General features: G+C 38.2%; 1 protein-coding gene across 1 annotated transcript in view; it reads left to right on the top strand.

Annotated features, from left to right (window-relative positions):
• The window catches only part of LOC122793654 (C-factor-like), a 309,477-nt gene that overhangs the window by 211,361 nt on the left and 85,412 nt on the right, over positions 1 to 12,704 (top strand). The window contains exon 5 of the mRNA XM_044061871.1: positions 10,503 to 10,613. Coding sequence (XP_043917806.1) covers positions 10,503 to 10,613 — 111 coding nt within the window. The remainder of the gene's footprint in view (positions 1 to 10,502; positions 10,614 to 12,704) is intronic.

The following is a 12,704-nucleotide window of genomic DNA, read 5'->3' as shown; positions in this document are numbered from 1 at the left end:
AATGCTCTTAGAAAACCATCTAACAATGATGTAAAACACTCTATGTCCCTACTTTTATATGAATAAAGTGAAACAAAAAGTCAGGTATTTTGTGTATAGACATTTCATGGGATTCATAAAGAAGCTAAGAGCTGTGGCCAAAGGGACTGTTTCTTTAATAGCAGAAAATGTGATTCAGATGCACATTAGCTACAATGAGGAAAGACCTCATCATCAGCCAATTTGCATGTCTCTGACTCATGTGCTGTTACCACTAGTGCTAATCAGCACTTTCCTGTGGTAATCAGCTGTGGTGGCCCATGAATCTCGTTGACACATTCATCCCACTCATACATTCTGTCACACACACACACACACACACACACACACACACACACACACACACACACACACACACACACACACACACACACACACACACACACACATGCACACACACACCACGCACGGACATGCACAGACACACACACACACACACACACACACACCACGCACTCACACACACACACACACCACGCACTCACACACGCACACACATACACACACACACACACACACACACACACACACACACACACACACACACACACACACACACACACTCATACTTTGAGATACTTTTTACCTGCCCATAAGTTTACAGACTATAGTAATAATAATAATAATAATAGCCATTTGTTATCCATATAGGCCCAATGGACACACAGTACATTTTCAGGGACAACACAGGAGTAATATATGGTTAAGAGATTTGTTAAAGGCTATACATTAAGCAAATGGGAGTTAATTGAATCAAACCTTGCACCACAGGAACTACAGCTCACAGCCTTAACCTTCTATGCCAATTGCCAGAAAATTCATGATGCATTGTCTTTTTGTTTCCCTGGCCCTCATAAATCATGATGAGTGTAGTCAGTCAATAATGCCATAAATTAGTTTCATTCTTCATCTTCTTGTTCAGAAACTGCATAATGATGTTAAGACATGCTGCTCTATTAACTTTTTAAATAACTCAAAGTAATATTTAAAAATATCTAGTGTTCTTCCAGGCTTTGTCCAGAAGTCTTCAGCATGGCAGTTTAGAAGTATGGCAACCCCTGTAATGGACCCCTCCATCATTCTCAGCTCCACTGTGTTTTTCTTTAGTAGTTAATTGTATATTGAAATCCCCTGCTAGTAATATGTTATATATATATTGTATGCAACTAGTGAGTTTTTAAGATCAGCTAAAAATCCTGCATAGTTTGTAAGTGGTGTATATATTGAACTTATAACCATTTCTAAGTTCTTAACTGCCATTTGTAATAATAGTACCCTTCCATTTGCATCACAGTACTGATAAATGATTTTGGCTTCTGGTGATCTAATCAAAATTACCACACCCTGTCACTTTATTATTATTATTATTATTTTTATTATTATTATTTATAACAAAGTGTGCTTAAGATTTTATACTGCATAATATAAAATGTTTTCTGTCAAAAAATAAATTTCTTGCAAACCAGCAACATCTGTAGATATTCCTGCAAGAAATGTAAATGGTTTGTCTCTTTTCACTGTATTATTTAATCCATTTATATTAAATGAAACAATAAACACAGTTTTTTCTTACTATAAAATATTCCAGCTTTTTTATCAACAGTACCCCATCTCTCCAGGTGATTACCCCCGCCTAAAACCAAAAAAAAGGTCCATGTTTCTTATGGATTCATTGCTGTAGCCACCAGTTCTATCGAAACAATCTCTCAAGGTTACTTTTCTGGTTCTTGACCCGCACTATAGTGGGCCTGTGATGTAGCTGGAAAATTATTCTTCACTCTTTTTGCCATAGTGAATGTCAGGTAGCATTAAATATTCTTCTTCTAGTAATTGTTTATAATGCAAAGTCTTGAAAACAAACATTCGGTGGAGATTGATTAAATTAAAGATTTATAAATCTATAACCTGTTGCCAAAATGTTATTTTATCAGATAAAAGTGCAAATCTCACTATTATTGTTCTGTTTCTTCCTGTTTGGGAAGGCCCTAGTTGATGTGTTAGATCCATTTGAAGTTAATTCTAGACTTTTTTGGCCAAGAGACTTGGAAATTCTTTTACAGTCTTCTGGGGATAATTAGTTGTAGGGATGCATACAAATCTGAAGTTACATATCCAGGAAGAGGTTTCATTGAGAGAAGTTGTACCTGTATATTTGTATGTTCTCTTGAAAGATTTAAATTTTGTTTTAGAGTTGAATTTTGTTTATTCAATTGAGATATCTCTGCTGTTATTTATTCTTGTTTTCCCATACATCTACTTAATTCTTCAGTTTTTTGGGCTAAAGTTATTTTTATTTCTTTTACTTCTAGCATAAATATCTTGACATCATCAACTATACTCAAAACATCTATCTTTTTAACTGTATGAGACTCCCATGCCATTGGGACCGCGAGAGCATTTTTTTGCCTCAATACTTTCTGCTACTTTAATACTGGAGGCTTATCTCTAATGAAAGGAGCATATGGCATACAAGGAAGTGAACTGTGCAATGGCAGGATAAGGTTACATGACCAAGGCCTAGTGGCATTCCGGTAGTATATCAAGCCATTGCAAAGGAGAAGATGAACTCGTGTGTGTGTGGGGGGGGGGGGGTCCACCATCACAGAACACACTCACTGGCACACAGAATGTCTTTGTGTCCCTGTAAGGAGACAGTGGGTGGACTATGATACCTGGCAGTGACCTAATTATGGGGGCCAAAATTGGTTACAATATCATGTGTCTCTATCAGGAATGCATCAGGTTGTTATGACCTTAGATCATAAGCATGGTCTTGTGCTACACCACTGGCTTGAACATTCATAACATTCATATGATAATCACTGTCATATCTTACGTATAAACACATCTCATATACGTGCACAGGGCAGACACATCAAGGTATGTTTATTTTCTTTTTGTATATGACCTCTTTCCTGCAATGTTGGTAGAACACTAGGGTATGGGATTGTCACATATCATGAGTTGTATCCACATGTTTATCTGCCTGCCTTCACAGGTGCAACACTCATCGGGTAAGCCTCAAAGGAGCAGAGCATGCCTGCTGTCAGTGCAGCATCAGACCCTGATGATGATGGCAGCCTTACCCTGGCACAATCTGACAGCACAGTGCCACTGACATTATGGGCATGATCATGATGGTCATAATGGGTTAATATTGGTGGCACAAGATAGTGGGCTGCATACACACTGGTTTACAAAGTTAATTGAACATGTGGGAGAAACAGACAAATGTAGGTTTTGTAAAACCGAAATGGAAACAGTCACATACCTCATTGCTGGTTGTAACATACTAATGGCAGAAGGATTGTATACTGAAAGGCATACGAATGTGACAAAACTGTTGCACTGGGGATTGTGCAAGCATTATAGTACTGAAGTGGCTGAAAAACACTGGAAACATGGGCTACAAAGCATTATAGAAAATAATGAAGTCTACATCATATGGGATCACCCGTTACCAACAATTCAAAAGATAGATGCTAGAAAACCAGATATAGTGGTCCATGGAAGGAAGACAAGAGTAGCATTGATCATAGAAATTGCCACACTGAGTGACTACAGTGTCTTGTGTACAGAGAGACACAAAGTCATAAAATATCAGGATCTGCAGGCAGAAATGAGAGTAATGTGGAAGAAAGATACCCAGATAGTTCCAATTGTAGTAGGAACAACGGGTCTTATAAAAAGGAATCTACAATCGTATTTAGATATGTTACCAGTACATGTAACCCTCTACAAATTGCAGAAGCAGTTATTACTGGGCACATTGCGGGTGCTGCAAAGAATACTTTTGGCTGACATCAAAGATTGAAATGATACTAATTTCATGAACTTTAATCGTACTTTGGTTTAGGAATGGGGTCCATTCCAGTCATGTTACTAGAAAGTCAAAAGGTTTGGAGAAATTAAAAAAGGCATGAATCAGTGGATGTGCCGGTCAGTGATCCAGGCAAATGCTGCCAATGTCTTGGCAGAGATGACCAGCATACTGCATGGCATGCACTATGACATATACCAGGGCCACTATGTACCTAGGGCTGCCACTCCTTTGACTCCACTATGAATATTCCTCACAAGGTAGGTACCTAAAAGTCACGTAGTACCAGTTCCTAAACCCTGTGTACTGGTGGTGAGCCTGGTGTGGCATGACAGGGACATCCTCATGAATGTATTTTCTGTGGCAGTCCTCCACAGAGCACAAACTGTCACAAATATGCAGGTCCACATCATCCTTGAAAGTGGGTATTACTGGCAGTGCTATAACATAATGGTGGTTCTCCCCTAGCTGAAGCCATTTACAGTCTGCATCACTCCCAGAGGGGACTGATGATCACTTGTCATAGCAGCACTGGCACAGTGATGGGTCTACTTTAATTAAACGAAAGCGGAATCCATCAAATACGAATCCGTTGACACATAAACAGCAAAAAGTGGAAACATCGACTGCACTAAATAGCAAAATCAGAAATGTCGAATTATCATAGTTGGCCCGTCTGCGGTATAGCTCCGTAACGTAAGTGTGCAATAGTTACGGACGTTAGGGTTAGGGTGCAGGTTAAGATAAGTGCATAGATGGGTAATGTATGTAAGGTTTAGTGTAGGGTTTTGTTAAGTGTATGTGTGTGGAATATTTACTTTGTGTGGGTATAGCTCTGTAGGGTAAGTGTGTGGTAGTTATGGACCTTAGGGTTATGGAGGGGTTAAGGGTAGTGCAGAGATAGTTGTGTATGTGGGGTTTAGTGTAGGGTTACAAGTGGGGTTTTGGTGCTTTAATTTAGGGTTAGTAGTAGGGTTTTGGTTAGTGTATGTATGTGTTTTTTGTTGTTGTGTTTGCGTAGGTAGTATGTTACGGGCGGTGGGGTTGGCTGACTATTGCAGTTTTGATGTTTAAATTTCACGGTTTTGCGTGTTCAACATTATCGCGTTTTGCTGTTTATGTGTTGACGGATTCGTATTCAACGGATTCCGCTTTTGTTTAATTAAAGTAGACCCCACAGTGATATGCCATCTGCTCCAGCTGTGTCCTCTAACACCAGTCCTGTGCAACTGCATACATTTAATCACCTGCTCCCCTCAAGAAGCTCCACCCCTTTCCTACGCAGTATACACAGCTCCCCAAATCACTCAGTCTTGTAACACAGTAACTCTTTGCATCTCTTGTCCATCCCCACCTCCACCTATGTATTTGCTGCTGATTCACATCACTGTGTCCCATCTGTCCTGTGCAAATGATGACAACTGTGTCCAGCCCACCCGCCTGTATTGAATGGGTTTGATAATGTCTACTGCACAGCATAGCCAGTCAATACACTGTAATGTATAACCTGGATGTAGTACTGCAAGCATTAGTTTTAATCTTTGTCGCCTCTGTTCTGACCCATAGTTGTGAACCAGATGCTGCCTCCTTTGCCAGTACTGCAGTGTATTGTGGCTGCTTCTACCTCACTTGAGGTTCACCTACAGATGGTTCCTCCAATGACTTCTCATTCACAACCTCCTCCACTGGTAGCTTTGGTAAAATGCTCCTCCAAGGGTGATACCCTTTTGTAGCTGTCTGCATGCCACGATGTTGTGCTGTATAATACAGACAGAAGGTGTCTTAAGCACACTGCAGTGCACCATCAAAGGAATCTAGACAGTGAAAGTGGGCCTTCAACAGTCCAAGTACATAGTCAGCAAAGTTGCAGGTCTGTGATACTGCAAAGTTATATGTCATCTCAGTCGTGTTTTGTGGCTTTGATATCTGTGTCATGAGCAATGGCTCCAGAGCCTATCCAGCATCACTAATAAGATATCCCTGTGGGAAATCATCTTGCACAGGTCACTGCTATAATTTGGATGTGTGCCTGATGAGCAAATCATGGAAACTGTCTGGTTGGTACACAGACATATTATACATATTATTGATAATACCCTGTGCATTACTCACATTCTGGCAATTGATGGAGTGGAAACACTTCATGTTATAATGTTGATAGCTCACCCCTAAAAGTAGACCCAGTGGTGAGGGACCTAGAAAACCAGATGGATAGTAACTTAAGCTTTGACATTAAGGTAGGTACAGTAGTGAGGAAATCCTTCTGTGTGGCTCAACTTATAATTAAATGCATGGCATCAAGATCAAAGGAAGTCACAGTGCCATTGTACTCTGTTTTCATCAGACCCATAATTGATAACAGTGCTCCCTTCTGTACCTAACCAGGCACTTACACAAATTGGAGTGGCCCCAGAGATTTCTCACTAAACAAATACAAACTATAAGTCCCATGTCTTATGCAGACTGACTAAAAGCCCTATCCCTTTACTCTGTTTCATATTGTTTATTAACAAGTGACTTATGCCTGACCTACAAAGAATTCTCTGGCCCAGCCCTGATGAAAATGTTATGTATTCATACAAAAAATTATACAAGGTTTATGGGTTCCATGGACCTGAACCGTATGTGTGACTAACAGAACTTGCTGGAGAGACAGATTCATATTCCAAAGGCTACCTCATCATTTGAATAAACTTCCCATCTTTGTAAAACAAAGCCCCTTCCTCACTGTGTTCGAAAAGAATTTGGATAAATGAATGGGGAAGTGTAACTTCATTCTTGGGGTACTGCCTATATCCCTTATAGACAGACGTAGTCTGTAAAATGACTCAGCGCTCCAAAACTGTAACACCCACTACCCTGATACTGCCCATCCCATAGTTGGGGACTTAAGATATAATACTATCATATCCTGGGTATTATTGGCTAGGTTTGAAAAGGCTCTTGTGCCATTAGCCTAGTAATCACCTATGAACCTATGCTGATATAGTGATGTCCATGTGCACCAGATGAGCCCTTGATAGTGACTTGGGTGCAGCCAGTGGACCTCAGTGGTGAGAGGAGTGGGCATTTTCATATAATGTCCATATACTGGTGTTTGTCTTCTCTGTGGTCCATAGGAAGCCATATATACCCCATATGCATCATGACATCAAGGAACTGGTACAGTATGCATGAGGTAGATGCCTGCAACATACCCGACTTGTACTCTGATGACCTTTGGAAGGTCCCTGTTACAAGTTATAGTCTGCAGGGACTGGTAGTCCAGACATCCTGTGGGAGTCCATGTGAGCAAATGTCTACAAGCTGTCATAACATGATTCTTATCACACTATAGAGTTCAACTATATCCCTTTCATGGTGGCGGTTGCAAGCTAGGAATGGTTGGATCCATCTGTGACAGAAAGGGTAATGATGCACCCCATCATAGAAACTGGCTGTAAGAGCAGCCTCTAAAGTATACTGACTGACTAATGTGAATGTTACTGCTGGCATCTTAATGCTGTCTCTCTGTTTGTCTGTTCACTGAGAAATTATGGTGTACAGATTTATTGTATATAGCATCTTGTCACTTAATTTTATACATTCCTGAACTGTTGAATTGTGCCACTCTGTAGTTTGCCTTCATTTGCTTTTGCCATTTCTCTAGTTTCCATAAAGCTACTCCTTTCAGTGTCATTATATGGCCATCTACACAACCCATGTACCTGTTTAACATAATATATACACAAATGTACACATATATACACTCACATATGTATGTGTGTGTGTGTGTGTGTGTGTGTATATATATATATATATATATATATATATATATATATATATATATATATATATATATATATATATATATATATATATATATATATATATATCTATATATATATATATATATATATCTCTATATATATATATATATATATATATATATATATATCTCTATATGGGATCCGTACTGATCCCAAACGGCATTTTCTGCCAAAGCAGAAATCAACGAACATACTTAACTGAAAGTGCTGTTCACTGAAGAAGCACTTTCAGATAAGTATGCTCGTTGTGCCAGTCGCACTACGGTGCGGATAAGGGAAAATTCCCTATCCCCCACTGAAGTGTGACCTCAGAGTGAGAATATTAAAGTAGGGGGGGTGTGGAGGCACAGCCCCCCACATGGGGGGATGCAGGGGGGGCTTGCCCCCCTGCATAAAAGTAGATTTATTGTTTTTTTTTGTAACACACTTTAACGAAAGCACTTTTTTGGTGAAAGCGCTTTTGTTAAAGTGTGTTCGGTTATTGTAGATTCGGGATGTTGAAGTTTTGTTCAAGAGTCCTAGATCTATATATATATATATATATATATATATATATATATATATATATATATATATATATATATATATATATATGTGTGGTTTACCTCTAAAATGTCAAGATGCACATCTGCAATGGTCAGATGTATAGAAGGTTGTTTTCAACAATTCGCATTAGCGAACTGAAAAATGCCAAACTCAGAAAAGAGTGAATGCCAGTGTGCACATACTGTTTTGTGAGTTTTGCATTTTAAGTGGAGATTGCACTACAAAGAGGATTGGGATATGACCCCTTCCTTCACTGTAGTGTGATCTCAGAGTTAGTATATATAATTAGCAGCAGGTGTGGGGAGTGCAGGGGGGCTTGCCCTCCTGCATAACGCTCGTAGGAGACATCCAGAAGTGTTGGTGTTTTGAACAAAGTCGACATTCTCAGAGTGTCGACATTCTTTTGAGTAGCAGATTGACTGTTGTGCAGATTTGACGGTGCAGTTTCCGACATTTCGAGTCAATGAAGTAAAGAGTCGCACAAGTGTGTTGCAACATTTTAAAGGTAAACCATATATATATATATATATATATATATATATATATATATATATATATATATATATATATATATATATATATATATATATACACACACACACACACACACACATATATATATATATATATATATATATATATATATATATATATGTGTGTGTGTGTGTGTGTGTGTGTACACATATATATAGCTATATATGGATCCCCTTCAGAAGCTCAAAGTTTCAATACTTTGAACTTTAAAAGGCCAAGACCATAAGATGGAAGTTTTGAAACTTCGAACATTTTGAATGGAGATCACTGCATAGCGCAGAATGGGAAATTTACCATTTGCCTCACTGTAGTGCAATCTCGGAGTTGATATATTTAGTTAGCAGGGGGGTGTGTGGGTGAAGGGGGCTTGCCCCCCTGCAAAAACTTAAAAAAATGTTTGTTTTTATTTTTTTATTATGTCTTTGAAGTTTCAAAATTTCGATCTTATGGTCTCAGCCATTTGAAGTTCAAAGTTTTGAAATTTTCGAGCTTCTGAAGTAGATCCATATGCATATATATATATATATATATATATATATATATATATATATATATATATATATATATATATATATATATATATATATATATATATATATATATGTGTGTGTGTGTGTGTATATATATATATATATATATATATATATATATATATATATATATATATATATATGTATATATATTTATAGTGTGTGTGTGTGTGTGTGTGTGTGTGTGTGTGTGTGTGTGCGCGCGCATGCAAAATGTGCAAGCTGCCTAGGTGCAGACTGTTAGGGGTGGTACAATTGGCAGGTGCTGATGGTGCGAGAATGCAGTATTGGTACTGTCTTATGAAGACAGAGCCCATTAATTCACCGTAAATAGAGTGAGAACTTGATGCTACCTGGATTTCTTCAGACTAAATACAAAAACATCTTTTTAACACTTTAAATAAGCTTTGAGTGTATATAAGATCTGAAACCAATTAAAACTACTCGACTAGGAGGATACAAATACTATATACATCAGTTATACTGTAGAATATACAAGGGCAGTTAATCAGCATGAGAAATAACTTGACCTGTGTAGCTAATAGAGTACAGATTCAACGTCTAAGTAAAATAGTATTTCAGAAGGTCATGCAAATCTGTAGTCTGATAAGGGAATATAACTAAAAAATATATCCAGAGAGAAGAAGCAGTCTGGAATGTTGGTTTATTACATCTAACAAAAGCACCAGACAAATCTTCAGATGCTCAGGATGAAGTAATGCATTCTAACAATGCATTCTAATAAGAAAAAAACAATCAACTAGCCCACTGGCAAATATGTAAAAACTGTTGACCAGTGAGTACAGGGTCTGTTAGCAAGCAGTGTTGTTAAATCAGACAGAAGACTGAAACTAAGCCCATGGATGCCATTGTTTCACTGTAATTTTTAGACACATAAACAAGTTAGCTAACGTGCTATGAGACAAAAGGATTTAAGAGGTTGTTTGATTCTTTGTACTTCACTTTTTGTAGTCTGCCTGTTAGTGAAATTATGAGTAAAAGCTCAGTAGGTTTGTGTTTCATTAAACACATGGAACTGAAGCCTTTAGAACAATTTGCAATGCTGAAAATTAAGGATCCTGAAGGTGTTCTGCAGAAAGCGATGTTTGGGTTGGTAAGTGAAGTCTGAATTAAAACACATGGTGAGCTTTAACTTGTTTCAAAACCTTTTTTAACAAAATAAACATAATACCTCGTTTTATGCTGTGTTTTTTTTTGTTTCAGACAGCCTTGAACATGATCTCAAAGTGTCTTGCCCTAGATTTAAAATCAGAAGGTATCCTGTGCATTGCATTTCATCCTGGCTGGATTCAAACAGATATGGGAGGTCCATTGGTAAGTTTATTTCAGAAGGGATGGGTCTAAGTACTTTCACTTTTTTCCCAGAACACTGCATCTGGCGTATCCCTTCCATTTCCTTTGTTATGGCAGCTCCATTTGGGCTGAAATGCTTAATTAAAGGAGGAAACATCTATGGGTCTCCAGTCTTGTTTTATCAGTTCTTGCATCTCTCTTACAAATCGTATACAAGCACCGGAAGAATCTCTGAACAGACAGTTATATGTATGTTGCTATTGTGACAGGCAGCACATCTGCTTATCTTGCATTAGACTCATTTTCATGTTTTCTTTTTCTATAGTTATGGTCACCAAACCAGAAGTTCCTTGATTCAACACAAAGTAACAGGCATGCATTGTCTACTTACTTTATTATATAGCCATCATAAAACCTTAATATTGTACTGAGCTCATATCCACCCTTCCTGATGCTAGTTTTCTCTCTCTTTGTTACTTATGCAAGGCTTGCTGTCATCTGCTTCTTTCATTACTTCAACGTTTAAGATCATTTCTGAGTAATAACACTGTAAGGGACGTTTCAGTACTCTTTAATGTGTTAAGAGTTGTATTTGATGTTCGTACTCTGATGTTATCTTTGGAAGTAACATATCTGCTGGAACTGAAAGAGAAGCTAGTTATTGCTGGAAATAAGATGTAGCAAAAGCAAGTATTGCATAATTTATGACCATTCATTAAACCAGAATGACTTGTGTTACTTTTTGTTTGATGTTATGGATCATCAGGGTATCCAAGGGGCTCAACTCTTCTGTGCTTCTCTCTGGGGGGAGTGTTGTTTCATGCCCTTCCCACTTCCTTCCCCCACGATGCTCATTGATTGCATCACCGGGCAACTCCATGAATCATACCTCCCCTTAGAGAGAGTATCAACAAGCACCCTACCACCCAGGAGAGGCACACCCATCCTTTCCCTGCCATTCCATCAGTTGCCCGAGCCACTAATCAAACCTGGGTTGGCTGGGCCGTAGTTAGGGCTTTACCCCTCTATACCCCTGGAGTGGCTTAAAAGTGGTTAAGGTTGCATGACACTTACTTATGGGATGGAGGTAGTCCCTATGGTTTCATGGACAGTTGTTCCTCTCTCTGTCTGTCTGTCTCTCTCTCTCTCTGTAATAAATTAGTGCACTCATTCCTTCAGCACTCACCTGTAAGCATATAATCATGGCTTTAGTTTGTATACCTACATCTTGTTAATTAATTACTGAATACTTTTCAAGACATGGGGTAGAATATGTGATGGACATTATGGTATTAATGAATAGTAGGCAAGAAGGTTTTGGGATTCTAGCAATGCAGTAGGGCAGCCAGGAAGGCTACTTCAGCACCACAGCCTACTAGAAGGGCACTTACATGTTATGGGTCATCACTTTGGTACTAAGACCCAAGAAAGTGTATTGAGCTGAGTTCTAAGATACGCATCTCCCAATAATATAAGCACAATAGCACTTGCAGACCAAATAGGCTCCAGTTTAACATATCTTCAAGACACAGCTGAAGAATCAAAAATATATATCCATTTGGAGAGAACCTGTTATAGAACCCACCAGACACTTCACAGACAGAATATTGTACAAGAAAAAAAAAAACTGCTTCAACATAAGAAGACTGGTTAAAGTTATAGACAAAGTACAATCATCAGATAAAGTTTGTTCAATCTCCAGCAAGTGTGTGTGTGTGTTTATTTTCTAAAATACCATACATATTCTTCAAATATATTAAGAAATTACTCATACTTTGAGAAGAGGTTTGATGTGCCTTTATTGATCCAAGGATGGCAGGTCCCAGCCAAGAGAGCTTTTACACATACATGTGTCTGCATGCACATTAGCATTAGCATACATACATTTCTTTTCATCGTAAACATACACATAAAAGGGTCATATTAAGTATATACATATGTAAGGCAGCATTACTTACAATACTAACAACATAACTATGAAGTGTGTATGCATGTTATTCATTTAATAATAAATACTCTCAACAATCTGAAAAAGGCAATTGTGGAGTTTTATAGATGTGCACAGACACACACACACACACACACACACACACACACACACACACACACACA

The sequence above is a fragment of the Protopterus annectens genome, chromosome 2.part0 (genome assembly GCF_019279795.1).
Source record: "Protopterus annectens isolate FY-2018-M chromosome 2.part0, PAN1.0, whole genome shotgun sequence".
NCBI classification, from domain to species: domain Eukaryota; kingdom Metazoa; phylum Chordata; order Ceratodontiformes; family Protopteridae; genus Protopterus; species Protopterus annectens.
The sequence above is the reverse complement of the archived record's forward strand: the minus strand, read 5'-3'. Positions and strand labels throughout refer to the sequence as shown.